We start from the raw sequence: 17,950 nt of genomic DNA on the forward strand, positions 1-17,950 counted from the left end.
AAGGGGGAAAAAGAAGGAGACATATGTAATACTCTTTGTAATACTTTAAGCAATAATAAAAAAAAGAATTAAAAAAATTACAATGGTCAAAAAAAAAAAAAAAGCAACAGCAATGCATGCAGCATCCTTTCATTAGGTTCAAGGTCTGACTTTCTTTCCCTCCTCGATCCCTCCCTGAAGCAGGAGTGGAAACCATCAACATTTGGAACCTTGTTTACCCAGTGAGAACTGATACAGTAAAAAAATGTCAGTCTGCTCTCCCACACACGCTTGGCCGGTGACCAGTCACAAGAGTGCACCTATGAAGTCATGCAGGAAACTGAAGCCACCGCTATTTTTACCTGATGCTCAGCCATCTGGCTCTCTGGACTCCGGCCCGGCTCCAGATTCTCACCGAGTTTCAGCTCGATGGCCTCCATCTTCGTGGAGATGGCCTGCAGGGAGTCCTGGTACCGCTGCTGGCGTTCCAGAGCTTCGTAGAGCGTGCGCTGCTTTTCGCTGATCTAAAGCAGAAAAGGGATATTACCAAACGCTTCCTCGCCCTTTATCTTCTAGGTTATGACACTGCTTTCCTCACCGCTTTCCCTCTGTGGCCCAATAGAGGGTGGTCAGCGGTGCAGGGCATGTGTAAACGCTCCGTGTGGATTGCAAAAGCCAACCACGAAGGTCATCGGTGTCTGGTGGGCTCAAACCGGTCCACGTTTCAATGACTTACCACGTTCTTTAAAGTTTCCCAGGAACGCTGCAGGTTGTCCAGCATAGCGGTGGCCGAGGGCTCCAGTCCTGGCTCATAGAACTCCTGGGGAGGCAGCACGCTGGGCTGGATCTCGCGGCATCGGTCTGCAACCTCTCAGCAGACAAGGCTTGGTAATAAGCAATATCCTGTGCGGGCAAAGCACAGCGCTGGAGTCAAGGGGAAGACAGAGTGTGGGTTCACATGCCCTGCGTGCTGTCTGTCGGGGGGAGGATTCACACCTGTCCCAGGGGCTACAGATTATTTTATTATTATTATTATTATTATTATTATTATTATTATTATTGATTTCAGAGAGGAAGGGAGAGGGAGAGAGAGATAGAAACATCAATGATGAGAGAGAAACATCGATCAGCTGCCTCCTGCACGCCCCCCACTGGGGATTGAGCCCAGAACCAGGGCATGTGCCTTTGACCTGGATAGAACCCGGGACTCTTCGGTCCGCAGGCCTACGCTCTATCCACTGAGCCAAATCAGCTAGGGCGGGGCTACAGACTATTAAAGTGAGTAAATTCTTGTGGCAAGAAGAATGTAGAAGTCGTATCAAAGCACATTATAGTTGTTTTAGAATTTCAGCTTATGTTAAAAAAAAATCAACAAATTTAGCAATAAAAGTTGTCAAAACTCATTCTTATTTTGTATTTGTTAAAATGGAAATACAAAGGATTGAAGTGGTACACATATTTAAAGATTAACTACTATAGCAAAACAAACAAAAACCCTAAGTAATCTTTTCTGAACCTTTTCTAAAATTCTGCTTAATGCATTGCTTAAAGTTCTGAATAATTTGCTTTAAGTAAAATTAAATCTACAGAAAGTCATTTTTCAGGGATAGCCAGATCTTCCATATTTGAGAGCTCATTCTTCATGGAAATTAATTTAAATATTTTCACTTTAAAAATGGGAAAAAATAGGGAAGCTAAAACTACTCTAAGAAACAAATAAAAAAGGTTCCCTTCTAATCAATTCCTGGAAAGTACACAAAAAAGCAATCAAAGTGAATGATAAAAAATCAGGCCCTTGAATTATTCTTATTCCTTGGGTTATAAGTCATATTATATATTTTATTAATATTGACAATAGGATCTATTATATCAAGACATATAAGTCAGGTGTTTCCATTTGTTTCTGTGGTTATTTGTATATTAATAGAAGTTGAATTGGTGAGTAATGTTTAGATTCTGGGTATTGCTATTATAAAGTTCACTCCTTTTACAGTTGTGTTATTGAATAAAATTATGTTAATTTTAAATACCTAAACCTTATGGATAATAATGTCTTGGTAAAATGTAGTGAAGAAGGTTCCAGCTGCCTGAGAAACCAAGGCCATAGCAGGAAGGGGCCTGGTGGTTGGGGTCAGTAGGGGAGAGAGGCAGGGTCCTGTAGTGGCATGAATGCAGACAGCAGTCTGACACCTGAGAAGCCAGGGCACCTGAGGTCCAGTTGGCATTCTCCTCCCACATAGTCATATAATTGGGGCCAGTCACTCCCATCTCCTGCACTGGTCCCTCCTCTGCGCAGCACTGGGTGTTTCTGAGGATTCACTGCAGTCCCAGGTGAAGGGCCAGGAGACCTAACTATGTTGTTGCTGTTGCCGAGGCTCCAAATAAGTCTCTAACATTTACTGATGGCACTGGGACATGGAGACGGGTTCCTCTTCTTTCCTAGCCCTGTCACCTCCTTGGTCGGTGACCTTGGTATTCTCCAGTCCTTGGAAAAGCTCATATTCATTCATCCTCATGCGCCTCCAACCCACTTCAGTCCTCCACACCCTTGAACATGATAGTCTGTCAGCACTGACTTGGTTCAACCCCCGTGCACCAGTGACATCTAAAGTTACCTAAACCTTTCTTTTGTCAACAGCTTCGTTTCCTCTGTCCATTTGACCGCTGCTTCACTCACTTGGAAAACCCCAACCAGAACTCAATATAATTTTACTTTAAAGGATGCATGTAAGTGCATGCTCCCATACACACACGTGCGTACAGACACGCAATGAAGCCACCCAAGAGATCCTCCTAAAATTCTGAAATTTCCAAAAGTATGTCTGTATTCAGACTCACCTTTATCTTATTCTGGCCAGTTTCCTTGCTTAAGGCTCACCCTCCTAGAATCCCATCCACCTTTGCTTTCAAGGGCTCGGTCCCTTAACATCCTCTCCCTCTCTCCTGACTTTCTCCTCAGCACACACAGTCAAATCTTTTCCCTCTGAAAACCCCTGCAAATAGTCTTTCTTTCATAATTATTTTCTTGCAGGATATCATATATTAGAAATTTCACAAATCATTGATGGGTCGTTACATGTGCATATGCCGTATACACATTTGTAATCACCATTTATTTCTTACTTTCCTCCCTTTCGGTTCGTAATGCAGCTTCTGAAAATGATAGTTTACACTTTATATGTTCACTTTCTCACCCTCAATCAACTTCTAAATGCCCAGTTGAGCTTCAGTCCTAACCAGTCCATTGCCATTGTTCTTGCCTCATCATCAGTGGCTCTTCCCTACGAAACAACAGGAGTATGTCCCAGCCTTTCTCTGGCTTGACCGCTCAGTAGCATCCATGCCACCGGCCATCCTTTCTGGAAACACTTGCCTTTCATCTCTCTGCTCTCCACCCAGCTCTCTAGTCATTCAGTCTTTCTCGTTTGTAGTTTTTCTCCGCTCATTCTCAAACGTGGGTGTATTTATAAGCTCCTGACTCACATACACAGTTGAATGAGTATATCTCAGTCTCTTTCAACTCAACATTTAAAAAGCAATCGAGGGTGACAAATGAACTTAGGAAAAAACGATAAAGCATTATCTGTCTTTCACCTAAGCTATCGACTTGATATTTATTTGCTATTTCTTCTCCCCTTATCACCTACTGCTTATGTAAAAATGACATTCTACTGACGCATGCCCCTGCCACAGCATTGGTGCAAATTCTCATTACAGCGCCTTCCCCCATTCCCAGGCTGTAAACTGGCAGCCCGTACACCTGTAGCTTGGTTTACACAGTGTTTCAAATTGATTAAATTATTCTTCACCGAGACAGGGAGATTTGGTAAGAATCCAGATTCATGGCTTTTCCTGCAAATCAGAAGGTAGGGAAGCCTGGACGCTGTGTCCACGGGGTCGCAGCAACTCTAAGAGGGGAGAGGCTGCCTCCTGTATGTGGAGCGGTGCTGTCCAGGTGGCCACCGTCCCCCTGCTGTCTCTCCCATTTGCAGCTCGAGTCTGGGCCTGGCTCTGAGAGCCACTCTGTCCCTAACTCCCTCCCTGGCTCTGAATCGGTGCATCTTCATTCTACCGTCCACATCCACCCAGGTTGATCCATCTAAAACTCACTTCCGTACGTAGCTTCTAGTCGATTTTCATCAACAGTTAACTCTTAGCTCCTGGATCAAGTTCAAATTCATTTGTGTGGCATCCAAGGTCCTTCAGGATGTATTTCCTGCATCCCTCTAAGCTTCATTTCTCTTTCTCCTTCTCCACCAAATCTGTTCCTCCAGTTCCACGGATACTGTTTGCAGTTGCCTTGATGGGCCATTTCCCTTCCTGATAGCACACCTTCCTACCTGGGGTTCCTTCTGCCTGGAAAACTTCACAACTGCCTAACTTGCACTCTTGTCCTAAAGTTAAAGGTGCCATCCTTGACCAATCCTGGACTCCAGCCTGGTTTTAGGTGCTCCCTGTCAGCACGCATCCCGATCTGCTGTAATTCCCTGCTGCTCTCAGGCTGGGAGCTCCCTGAAGGAGAAATGCCTGTAGTCTCTGATCCTGAGCACATCCTGCTGTTTGGCAAATAACAGGCAGACATACATGTACATCATGAATCATCCATGTCAAAGTGCTTCTTTAAACCTATTGTTTTATTTATATGTATATACTATTACACTCCTCAAGGGAAAAGTTGCTTTAAGTGTTGTAAACATTTTTAATTAAAGGCTCTATTATAAATTGTTAAAAGGCTCTTAAAAGAGCTGGAATAAAAAAATCTGTTACCAAAATATCTTTTTTTCTGTAGCTTTTGTGTTTGATTATGAGTGTGTATGTGTGGCTCAGGCCTGTTAGACAGGAAGGAGAACTGTTATGTGTGTGTGTTTTAAGGATTTGAACATATACCGCCTTTTGTAGATGAATAACTTGGACTTTGAGGATGAGATGGATTCAATAAAATAAATCTATCAGTGCTCTAATTAGGTACCAAATAAAGGCAATCTTTGTCATTTTGAGGAATCACCCTGAGAAATATGTGTCTGTGACTTATGTGCCTAAGTTCCAAGAGTTGTTATCCAGTAGATTCCTAAGGAATTAAATTCAGAAAACTATAGCTACCATTTCATCACCATTTTCCAGTAAAAGGGGTACCTTTCACGATTAACATCATATTTAAACTTTTTTCACAATTGTGTGAAAGCGGCAGCACTGCTTCCCATGGCAGATGCGGGGACTGAGGCACTTGCCAAGGACGTTCAGCTTAGAGGAGGGAGAGCTGGGGCCTGTGCTGACCTTTAACCTGGAGCCCAGTGTCCCAGCCCTTACACTATCCCCTTTCAAAGGCTGTGATTTCCTCAGCTCTCCCAGGCACTGCAGTCTTGCTTGGCTGGCTTCCACTGGGACCACGGAGCCTGCAGCCCATCCTGGGGCTGCTTCCTTCATCCATCCTCCAGCGGGTGAAACTGGAACCACATTTCAGCTAACAGCTATTGTCAGAGACAGAACACCCCGAAAGTGGGCGATCCGCTCGTTATATAACAGGGATCTACTTACAGGAGCAGCAAGCACAAAACCTTTTTTAACCGCTGCGCCTGTATAAAGCAGCTGTGCACATTCTGTACAGTGTTTTGAGTCTAAAAACTGGAACATATGCAGATTCTAAATGTCCTTCCCAGTTTCAAGACAAACTTTTGTGAATCCAGTGCTTCATTGGCCATGTTATATTTGTTCCTTTTCTTTCTTTTTTTTTAAAATATTTTTATTGATTTCATAGAGGAAGGGAGAGGGAGAGAGAGATGAAAACATCAATGATGAGAGAGAATCATTGATCGGCTGCCTCCTGCACACCCCCTACTGGGGATTGAGCATGCAACCCGAGCATATGCCCTTGACCCTTTAGTAATTGAACCCAGGACCCTTTAGTCCACAGGCAGATGCTTTATCCACTGAGCCAAACTGGCTCGGGCTGTATTTATTCCTTCTCCCCTGGCTTACATTACTGTAGAAGGATGGCATGTGGCCGTAGATGATGGGGTCAATTTGTTAGGGCAACACCAAGCATAACACTTTTGCTTTTTAATAGCTTCCTCCTAGTAGAGCTGCGGAACATAAACTGAATGAAATTTAAAAAGAAAGAATTTGTAGTATCACATATAAGTATGTTAGGTTAACAATGTGATTTAATGGAAAGTTGCCTTTGATGGAGAGAGGTGACAAGTGGGATTAAAATAAAGCATAATCTCACTCAATTTGGGGATTTGATTGAGCTCGACAGTTAAAATAATTATGATAAATAATTATCATTTACAGGACACTTTCATGTCCTTTGAAAGACACTTTAGGAGAAGCAGCATCGAGACTTACATTTTCAGAAAAGGGATATTCTTCCAACAGTGTTAGTCTCGATGCCAGTGTTTATTGTTCAATTTTAAGAATATTAGGCATATATTTTTTTCTAAACAATCAACAGCTGACTACAGCCATGTTTCTCTGATCCTAAGAATATGTGACCACGGGAAAGAACATTTCAAAGAGTGAGTAATGCATATTTTAAAATCAGAATTTGGAGAACAGTTCCCCAAATCCTCCAGAGCACGCTGAACTTCCCCATTTGTGCTGTTTTTCAATTTCCTCTCATCACTTTTGTTATTATTGGTCCCACGGCCATCTTTCTCTGTAGATTACAAGGGCCTGGAGGGCAGCGAGCCCAGCTGCCTTCCCCTTTGCTGCACCTCTGGGACCCGGCACAAGACCTCACTCCGAACAGGCACTCAGGATGTAGCTGATGAATGGATGAACCGCTAACTGCCCTCGAGCTATAGAGATTTTAACCAAGAGAACTGTTTATCTAAAGGCTTCATCAATTTTATTCTCCTTTCTGGGGGGAGAAGGGGTTGTCTTTATCACAGAAACCCTATTTTGAATGCTTCTGCTTTAAAATTTTAAAAAGTATGATCAATTTGTAATATAGCTAATAGAGCCTTTGCTCTCTGTAATATTTTTTTCAATATATTTATATTGATTTCAGAGAGGATGGGATAGGGAGAGATAGAAACATCAATGAAGAGAGAGAATCATTAATTGGATGCTTCCTGCATGACCAACACTGGGGATCGGGCCCGCAACCTAGGCATGTGCCCTTGACTGGAATTGAACCAGGGACCCTTCAGTCCACTGAGCCACACCGGCTCGGGCGCTCTGTTTAATATTTCTTCCTTGATAATACAGCCAAACCTCTTAGAACATTTACATAATTTTCTTTCTTTTTCTTTTATTTACGTAATTTTATAGTAACACAATTTTTTAAATAATGTTTAGTTGTTTTGGCTAAATGAGAAAAAGGTAGTATTACTCAACACGCCTTAAAATTTGTTGATTATTGTATGAGTGTCTTTTTTATTTCTATCTAATATTTCCATGAAAAATTTTGACATACTTTTATAGAATCTATTTTAATATAATGTGTGATAAAAGACATCTCAAAACAAGGCATTGTTCCTATTTTATAAAAAAATAAAATTTAAGATTATTGAATGATAAGTGTAAAAGCTCAAATCTACTTGGGCATTCTAATATATAAACTGGCAGCCAGCCCTTTAAATTGGATAACCATTAGTAAATGAAACAAAAGTATGATATGACGAATTGAAGTTTTCCAGCTTCAAAATCTAAGCTGGGCCTGGCTGATTTGGCTCAGTGGTTGAGCGTCGACCCATGAACCAGGAGGTCACGGTTTGATTCCAAGTCAGGGCACATGCCTGGGTTGTGGGCTCATCCCCAATAGGAGGCAGGCAGGAGGCAGCTGATCAATGATTCTCTCTTATCATTGATGTTTCTATGTCTCTCTCCCTCTCCCTTCCTCTCTGAAATCAATAAAAATATATATTTAAAAAAATCTGAGCTGGTAGTTGTCAAAACTAACTTCAATACATGTTCACAGAGCAATAGAACCACGTTATTTTACACGGGCGACATAAACATTTCCTTTTCTGTTAGGATGCAGGGCTCCATTACTGAGAGCTGTCAGACACCGGAGCCACATGCCTTCTCCAGCTATCATTTCTGTGACCCAGTTTCTGCTCATCTCATTGCCAGGAGCCCTGGAGAGGAGATGACCTGGAAAGCCAGGAGTGGTCTCACATGACAATCACAGCTTGTGCAACTGTCGTGTTCCTCAAAGGCCAGGAATCACACCCTCAGCCCTACAGGAATGAGGTCCTGCAGCCGTCCAGAGAGCACAGCGAGGGGGGCCCCCAGGCGGGTGGTAGGTACCTGGTTCACAGAAGCTTCGGTGTTTGCCACAGGAGACGGGGAGCGACAGGCAGGCGGAGAGGAGATCTCACTGCTGGTTCCTTCCTCCCCAGACTCCTCAGTGACAGGTGAGAGCAGAGTGTGACAGCGACCTGCAGTCATCTGTCACACAAAAGATAGCCCGGAGGACATAAAAATCAATTAGCTGTGCAACAAAAGACCTGGTCAGGCAGAGGTCAAACAGAGATCATTATACTAGTATCACAAAGGTTAGAATGACTGAGACCCGCATCTCATACACACTCGTGTTACACTTGTGTTAGTATTTAAATGTGTGGTGCGGGTGAACATGAAGCTAGGAACCATTTGTAAAGAAACAGGGCTAGCAGGTGCATATCAGAGTAAAAGTTTTGTGGTTGACGAAATAGTTCTCTAATTTATTTTCCTTTTCTTGATTGTTTGTACCTTTATAAATAATTTTTTTAAAAAACATGAATTGTACACATGATGGAAGGGTCTATCAAATGAAGCTTGGACATTTGTGTACAGCTCAAATTTCAAATATTCTGAGAAGACAATTGCACCCTGAGGGACATGTCACCTAAGTATCGGTTATGCACTGGACGTGGCACAGCACATATGTGTGGGAACTACACAGCACTGGAAGACACTTAATAATTTACCAAATAATTAATAATAAGTTACCAAAATAATTCATGCATTTTACATGCAAAGTGATGGGGAAATAAATGCAGGCAGAAATTAGTGGCACTTCTTTATTTTAATCCAAAGCTTAAGCTTTGGACTTTCTATTTTCTTATTTTTCTAAGAATAGCCCTTCTTCTATATTTTACTAAACATTTCTACAACCAAACACATATAACCAGCCAGCCAATGTTTTAACTTGGAAAGCACACAATATATGTAGCATGCTTCTCCCATCCCCCAGAAAACTAGAAAACTGTGCAAAGGTATTTTGTTTTGTTTTGTTTTAAATACTTGGAGCCTCTCGGTGTTCTTGCTCAGTTATAAACAAATGCAGGGCCGACCTTCGGCACGTTAAGTAATTCAGTAGTCTCAAGCAAATAGCTTTATGTCAACTGTCACTGTTTACGGTGTCAAATATTGGCTCTGGCCCAAATGTAGCAGAGACTTTAGGAGCCTGTTCCTCACTTCTCCTCGGCAAGACCTACTTCTGATCCCTAAAACAAGCCAGAGTGAACGTGGAGCCAGGAGCCAGGAGCCAGGAGCCAGGGTGCAGTCAGAGAGAGAGAGAGAGAGAGAGTGCAGGGCGCCGGCAAACCTGGCCTTGACCCTTACTTACCATGACCACAGAGGGGTGGGCGGAGGTGGCTGGGAGGAGCTCCCGGTCCAAGTCCTCCGCCAGCCCCTCCACCCCCGTCACCGTCAGCAGCATGGTGGCGTTCTTAGCTTTCATTGTCAGCATCTTGCACTTGGAGTTCAAGGAGGCGATCTGCTCCTGGTAGCCCTTGATTTTCTGAGCCAGCTCCTGAGGAAACATGTTCCCACCCCCTGAGTGTCAGAGCAGCATCAAAAGGAAACAGCGAGCCGCGTTCATCTTCCTCCAGGGCTGGCCAATGAGATGGCAGCGCTGTGCCGGCGGCAGCCGCGGTGGGAGGCAGGATGTGGACGGCGAGGGGCAGCCAGCCCGCCTGCAGCGCTGGGCGCCGGAGCCGGACCACCGCGCGGGGCGCAGAGGGGCCTGAGCCGCTGGGCAGGACACCCAGGCTCCGGCCAGGGATCCTAACCCCGAGGGATGCTGCGTGCGCAGTCAGGAACTTATGTAACCTGAAGAGCCTGCCGCTCTCTTTCCAGCGCCTGAAGAACCTGTCACTGCCAGATGGTTCATGCCATGGAAATCAGGTCATGTGATGACTAAAATTACAAAAAAATGCAAAGCTCAGCTCTATACTGAATATTTCCGATAGAGCAGTCAGTTGTGCAGACCTGGGCAGTAGGCAGACTGCTTGCCACTCCTGTGTCCCTGGGAGTTGTTTTTGTAGGTTAGCTTAATATTACATACAAAAGCCTAATTTTTTAATGCAGATGACTCCCCAAATAAAATTTTTTGCATTCATCAAAATTTCCCTCATGTTCTCTACCAGGCCTCACATGTTTCAGACTAGAGCTTTGAACTTATTCAGCTCAAACTTAATAGCTTTTAAATACGTTTCTTGTTGAAAAAATTGTCTTGAGAGATAGAGGCTTTTAAACCTTTTACCAGGAGCTTATTGAAAATATATTCTGGACAGCACACAGCTCTTAAAAATTCTAAAATATTGACATTCTAAAATAATAAGTTAGAACTATAATTCTAAAATATTGACATTATATTCTTACTTAAAAGATGACTACTTCTTTTAAAAAATGAAAGTGTATATTCTAAAAAACTTATTCCTAAAAACTACAACACCATTACTTTTTCCTATTCCTTGTATTTGGCTCCTTTGTCTAAAAAGTTTGTACAAAACAGTTTATGGCAAAGATATTAAATTTCAGTGTCTTTAAAATGAGTGAGTATATACAGATCTGTATACATACACTCATTTTAAAAACACTGACATTCAAACTAGAGCTTTGAACTTGAAGTTCAGAAACAAACAAAATGACAACAATAACAAAATGATATATATGTGTGCATATGTCTGTGTATATGGACATGTATAGGTATACATATATGCATATGTATACACACGTACACACACATGTTTACCATTTTGTTATTGTTGTCATTTGGCCTGTTCTTCTGACATCTAGAATAGTTAGGGACTTTTCAAGCAAGGATTTAAAAAGTAGGAATCATCACTTTTTTACCTACTAGGGCTGCTAGATACTTAATTAAACCTAACAGTTTTAAAAATACAGTAGTGATTAAGTAGCTATTTACTATATATCTGGTCTCATGCCTAACACATGGGTACTCTATTAATAATTAGTTAACAGGCACATACACTAGTAAAAGACAACTACCAGCTCACTGTACTCCCTGAGTTCTGTTCCCACAGGACAAATCCTCGCGCATTCTTACAATGGCTTGCCCCATCAGGTAGGTGAGAGGAATCTTTGTGAAGCACAGTGACCCTTAGTCCTTCCGCCCTCTGTGCCCACATGGATGATCACTGCCCGTCAAGACTGCAGCACCAGCGGGTGCCCACACTGACAGTAAATACCCATTGCCTAAGCAGTTCTCAGCTCAATTGTGTGTAAAACTCATCTGGGTTGTTTGTTAAAAATGCAATTCAAGAGATCAACCAAAGAAATTGTATGCATATATGTATAACCCACGGACACAGACAATAGTGTGGGGAAGGCCTGGGGTGGGGCAGGCTAGATGGGGTCAATGGGGGGAAAAAGAGGACATATGTAATACTTTCAACAACAAAGATTTTTTTTAAAAATGCAGTTCTGGTCTCCAAAAGACATTGATTTCCTATGCTCATGAGAATCTGCACCATATAGTTACCCTACGTGACTGAGAGCAGAATTAGCAATATAGAACTTTCTTCCCTAAGATAAGCCTGCCTATCTCCCATTAACTTTGTGGGTTGGTGGTCAAGTCTGCTCTATTAAAATGGAGCACTGACTGGGTTGTCCTGTTCCCTATTCTCAGAAAGCATATGTATTTTCAATTTTTACTGGTTGTTTTTGAAAATGATTATAAAGGCTGAGCATATCGGTGGGGATTTCCGGAGCAGTGGCTGCCCTCTGTGGCTGCCCCCTGCACTCAGGGGCAGACCTAGGCCAGGTGGACAGCAACAGGCCTGCGTATTCTCTCCTACGATTTGAAAGTGGCAGGATAATGTTCTCATTAAACGCAACATTCGAAAAGTCACAGAAAAAAATGGGAAACAAATCAGTTATCAGTTATTCTATGCGCTCAAGTTATCTGTAAGGAAATCAGGCTCTCATCAAGATCTGGTTCTATTAACAGCAGACTGAAAGTACAGGAAGAAGCATTCTTCCAAACTTTCATGTTATCGCAAATCAGGTTTACTCCTCTCAGCACTTCCCTTCCTGTGTTTGTTTTATACATACAATGAGCCCTGCCCAGGGCTAGGCCATCATGGATTTGAAGATTTATTCTAAATCCCATGACAAAGCTAACACTTGTCTACACTGATGTTTAGAACTGGCGGGGGATACGCGGAGAATGTGACAAAATGAGCAGATCTCTGATCAGGAGCCAGAACAGTCCACAGCTGTCTGTGCTGGGAACCAGCTTCATGACCTTGGGCAGGTCATTTGTTTCTGGGCCCATCATTCTTTTCTTTTGGGCAATGAGGTAGCCCAGATAGATCCTGCTGCAGTGAAAACTAACTTGGAGCCCCAAATACTAGATTAGAATCTGTTTTCTTTGAGGAACTAGATCTGGGGACTTGGGAAATCACCTAAAAAATCAGTTTTTCACCCGGCAGGCAGGGCTCAGTAGATTGAGTGTCCTCCATGCACCAAGAGGTCAAAGGTTTGATTCCCTGCCAGGGCACATGCCTGGGTTACAAACTTCTCCCTTGTTCTCTCTCTAAAAATCAATGAAAACATTTTTTTTTTTTTAAAGTGTGCGTGTGGGGGAAGATTCATGCCAGTAGGCCTCAAAATGCAAACACAGCCCAAGAGACTGCCCAAGAACCGAACACGTATGTGCGGGACAGGGAGAACTTTTCTCTCTCATTCACTGGAAACCAGTCACAGATTCTAATCCAGCCAGTGTCCTGCCCCCCTTCCTGTGTTCCTGTCTCACCTCGTGCTGAGAAATCTGGGCCTGCAGCTCCTGGATGTTGCTGGTGGCCACGGGCGTATCCTCGATCTCTCTGTGGGCTCCTTCTATCAGCTCCTGGAGGCGCTGCATCTCTTGTTCATATTGTTCATATTGCATCACAGCCTCCTGTGGGGGAAAAAAGACCACAGCCTTATCTTTCCATATCAATAGCTGGGGAAGCAATGCTGTGCTGCTGTCAGCCAACTACAGACTGAACTCCTATCACCTGCGTGTCTGGGGAATAAAGAAATGATGGGTAAAATTCCTAGGTGATCCAAAGCCTCAACTTTGCTCAGATGTTCCAGAACCTTCTCTCTAAAACATGCTGCCAAGATTACTCAGGAACTCAAACCAATTAAGTGGTGAGATGCTCTATCTTCCCCTATTCATTGTCCTGAAGATGGCAATGTCATGGTCAGGCATGGTAGGAAAAGTGTAAAAACATAATGATTATCCATCTAAGAATACTGAATATATATGTAAGGCATTTGGTAACTGCTGGAGTAGAGGATAAAAAATTACTTCAGTGTGACTTCTATTCCCAGGAATTTACTGCCAAACAAATGACAATATATGGAATAAGGACAGTTGACCAAAGAGGCCATTAGCAATGTAATGAGAGGATATGCACATAATTTTTGGGTAAAAATGGTACAAGATGAGCCCTAGCAGGTTTGGCTCAGTGGATAGAGCATTGGCCTGCAAACCCAAGGGTCCCAGGTTCGATCTCGACCAAGAGAAAGTACCTCTGTTGCAGGCTCCTCCCCGGCCCAGACCCTGGTCAGGGCACATACAGGAGGCAACCAACCGATGTGTTTCTCTCACATGGATATTTCTCTCTGTCTTTCCCTCTCTCTTCCACTCTCCCTAAAAATCAATGGAAAAATATCATTGGTTGAGGATTTAAAAAAAAAGAAAGAAAGAAAGAAATGGTGCAACATGAGTTTAAATGAGATATGAAGTAAATAGTATCATATTTTCCTAATAAATGATTTTTCTCTTATTAAAGAGACTAAGTGTTATACTTGGGTGCACTTCGCAGGCACGAAAATGCATTTAGTGCATCAAGAAGCTGAAATGTGAAAAAAATTCTAGCAGTAAAGTCATATTTCAAGGTTCTAGATGATTCTCAGATGAATATCGAGGCAAAAAATATGGCTAAATAGAATATTAACCTTTATAAGCTGTTGTTCTAAAAATATCGCTAGAAGATAGTGTTCACCAACAGTTATCTTTTTATAGAGCGTTCCCCAGGCTTTCATGGGTGATCCAAATAATAGCATTTCATTCCCTAATTTTACAGAACCACAACCATCTGTCACAGTTCACACTCTGGGCGTGTTTTGAGGGCTGAGCCCTCACAAGCTCAGTAAAGGAGCCATGACCCTGGCTGCTGCTGGGCTGGCGTGGGGACCCCCGCACGTGCCTGCATGATGTTGCACTGCTGGATGGCCACGTGCTGCAGCCGGCTGGCCTCCTCCTGCAGCTGCAGGGCCGCGTGGCAGAGCGGCAAGCTGGTGACCACGTCCTCGGGGATGCGGAGCGCACTCTGGCAGGTCTGCACGGCGTGCACCTTCGGCTTCAGCGACTCCACCTCACACAGCAGGTGCTGAAAATGCGAGTGCACAGTCCACACATTTATACCCAAGACTTTCTCTCATAAGCAAGAGACAAGTTACAGCGTGTTTACAAGTTATAAACATTTTCCAAGAAATATTACAAAAACAATGCATAGAGCCTGGTCAGTTGTGGCTCAGTGATTGAGCATCAACCTATGAACCTGGAGGTCATGGTTCGATTCCCATCAGGGCACATGCCGGGGTTGTGGGCTTGATCCCCAGTGTGGGGCAAGCAAGAGGCAGCCCATTAATGATTCTCTCTCATCATTGATGTTTCTATCTCTCCCTTTCCCTTCCTCTCTGAAATCAATAAAAATATATTAAAAACACTTAAAAAACACTTAGCATATAGAGCATATAACTGAGTTTAAAAATCATTTTTCCTCACTCTCCTCTTTTTAAAATCTAGGTTCCTGCTCAGGTCCCCGGGTTGATTTTGCTCACCTGTCGATGAGAGAGTTGCTCCTTGAGACTAAGGCGTCCCACTTCCGGGGAAGCCAGGGTTGTCTGGGCTTGCTCCAGAGCCACTTGTAGGTGTTTCAGCTCTGCTTCAAATTGTTTCATATCCTGTGGAGGAAAAGCAATACGAATGTCATTACTTAAGTACTTGAAGTTCAAGTTCAAGATGAAGAATAGCATCACAGTCAAAGAAGGCTCAGCAGAGGTGAGCACTATACCTCCACTATAAAGTACCATTGTTTGTTTGTTTTGTTTTGTTTTTTAATCCTCACCCGAGGATATTTTTCCATTGATTTTTAGAGAGAGTGGAAGAGAGGGAAAGACAGAGAGAAACATCAATGTGAGAGAAATACATCGATTGGTTGCCTCCTGCACAAGCCCCAACTAGCACCCAGGCCGGGGAGGAGCTTGCAACCAAGGTACATGCCCTTGACTGGAATCGAACCCGAGACCCTTCAGGCTGGAGGCTGACACCCTATCCACTGAGCCAAACCAGCGAGGGCATGTTTTTTTAATGGACTTCTCAATTTAAATGATGACTGTTTTTTACCTTGGCAGCATCTTGGAGATTCTGCAAACGAAGTTTGATCATCTGCCGCAGCTCCTCCGCCTCCCGTCCCAGTTCGGCCACTTGCTGAGACATCTTTTCTGTATAGTACACGCTAGCGAGGTGCTGCAACTTCTCAGTCATCGCTTCCAGATCGCTGTGAATTTCCTCAGACTCTTCCAGCATGGTCTAGAGTGAAGTATCAATATTCACGATATTGATAGGTAGGTGGAGAGGTATTGGTAATCAACATGGTGTGGTGTAAACACCATCCGACTGGGAAGGGAGTAAAGAGATGTAATTCACCCTTCCCACGTGCACGGCATAGGGTGTAATCTTCACACCCCTGTGCCCACTCCCTACCTACTATTAACCCCATTTCACAGAATAAGAAATCGAAATTCAGAAACGGTAAACAATTTGCCGAGGCCACGTGTTATTAAGTGTTGGACCATGAGGCTCGGGCTCTGTCTACCACCCGAGCTGCTCCCTGGTGAAGGTAGGAGAAGAGCATCCCAGCAAGAGCAGTGCTCTGCACACAGGGTGGCTTCCTCAGGCCGCTGGGCCTCCTGTCTTTCATCACACGTATTTCAATGAAGGAGATGTGTTTCAGCTCTCATATTCTATACCTACGAAATGAAAATAAAACAAGAGCTCTGCAAACGAGGCAACCTAGGATCCCAAGAGGAATGAAACACGTCCTGGTCTTTCAAGACATTACCATCTACTGGGAGCGGGACTAACACGAATGGATTGACAACCATGTGCTGTGCACGGCCTGAGTGGAGTGAAAGAGAAGACAGGGGTGAGGAAGACAGAGGTGAGATGCACTGCAGGCAGTTGGAGAAGGCTTCCTGGAAGAGCCTTGCTCAGAGCCGAGTCTGAAGGATGTCTGCGTGCTGACCAACGGGGAGCAGCACAGACAAAACCACAGAGGGGAGTAGGCACAACGTGGGCAGGTACTGGGTGAGTGATGCATAGACAAGTGGGAGGTGGGGCATTAGTCTTAGGCAATAGACTCTGATTTTTAGAGTACAGCCTAGCCCGTGTGGCTCAGTGGTTGAGCATCAACCTATGAACCAGGAGGTCACAGTTTGATCCCCAGTGGGGTCCCTGCAGGAAGCAGGGATCAGTGATTCTCTCTCACCATTGATGCTTCTATCTCTCCCTCCTCCTATCCCTTCCTCTCTGAAATCAATAAAAAAATATTTTTAGAAAATAGAGTACACTTTTTCTAATAAACATTATATATGGGGTGTGCAAAAGTAGGTTTACAGTTATAATATAAATAAATAATACAGTAATTATTAAATAATAAAAGAATAAACTCTGTTTCACATACTCACAACTGCAAACCTACTTTGCCCACCCTGTATATGTATATATATATAAAAGCCTAAGCGACTGACCATTGGACCGGTAGCTATGATGTGCACTGACCACCAGGGGGCAGAAGCTCAATGCGTAGGCATGGAAACATGGAACAGACAGACTGATGAATCTCAGAAGGAAGTGGGGAAGGGGAAGGCAGGAAGAGATTAACCAAAGATCTTATATGCACAGATTCAGCCTGGCCTGCAGGGATTGGGCCAAAACTGGCAGTCTGACATCCCCCAAGGGATTCCAGATTGCAAGAGGGTGCAGGCCAGGCCGAGGGACCCCACCGGTGCACGAATCCGTGCAGTGGGCCTCTAGTGTAGAAATAAAATTTTCCATAATCCCATACCTGAGAGATAACTTTAAGTAAGTTATAACTGCTGTTACATGTGGGTACATTTCTAGGTAATTGAGATATTAACCCACCTATAATTTTCCATCTTTCTTTTTCACCTGACATTGGAAACATGCATTTTCTCTCTGTGCAATGTTTTTGGATAAACTCAGGTGGCTTCAGTTACGAAGGCAGGCACAGGAGAACTCGCTGGAACAGTGTGTACAGACCAAATTCTCTCCTGAGTGTCGTGGGAGGTAACCACCAACACCCAATATCTGTCCATCTGTACTCAACCCACCCAACTGCCCACGTCAAACAAGCCTGGGAATTGTCCTTGGCTCCTCCCTCCCGTTCAGCCACTCCCACAGTCTCCACATTCAGAATTCTAGCTCAGTAACAACTCTTGCTTGTGTCTTCTCTCAGCCTCCAAAGAGAGGCCTTGTTGCTTCCTCCTGGAATACTACAGCCACCTTCTAATCAATCACCTCCTATGTCTTCTTGCCTTCATTAACCTGCTCATTTCCACGGGGCAGTTTAGTCATCTTCCTTAAAATACAAGTCTGTATTTGTCACTTGCCTGCAGAACATCTGTCAAAGGCTTCAGAGTGAGTTTAGGATCAAGT

At 43.7% G+C, this 17,950-nt stretch overlaps 1 protein-coding gene across 1 annotated transcript in view; it reads right to left on the bottom strand.

Annotated features, from left to right (window-relative positions):
- LOC102443181 (nesprin-1-like) overlaps positions 1-17,950 on the bottom strand; it is a gene marked incomplete at both ends in the record, with an annotated part of 119,186 nt that overhangs the window by 76,822 nt on the left and 24,414 nt on the right. Inside the window, 9 exon segments of the mRNA XM_023747887.1 lie at positions 342-503; positions 716-828; positions 831-882; positions 8,233-8,373; positions 9,536-9,721; positions 12,971-13,114; positions 14,415-14,597; positions 15,052-15,174; positions 15,617-15,802. Of these exon segments, the coding sequence (XP_023603655.1) occupies positions 342-503; positions 716-828; positions 831-882; positions 8,233-8,373; positions 9,536-9,721; positions 12,971-13,114; positions 14,415-14,597; positions 15,052-15,174; positions 15,617-15,802 (1,290 nt within the window).

Source organism: Myotis lucifugus, unplaced genomic scaffold (assembly GCF_000147115.1).
Source record: "Myotis lucifugus unplaced genomic scaffold, Myoluc2.0 scaffold_1031, whole genome shotgun sequence".
In the NCBI taxonomy this organism is placed as follows: Eukaryota; Metazoa; Chordata; class Mammalia; order Chiroptera; family Vespertilionidae; genus Myotis; species Myotis lucifugus.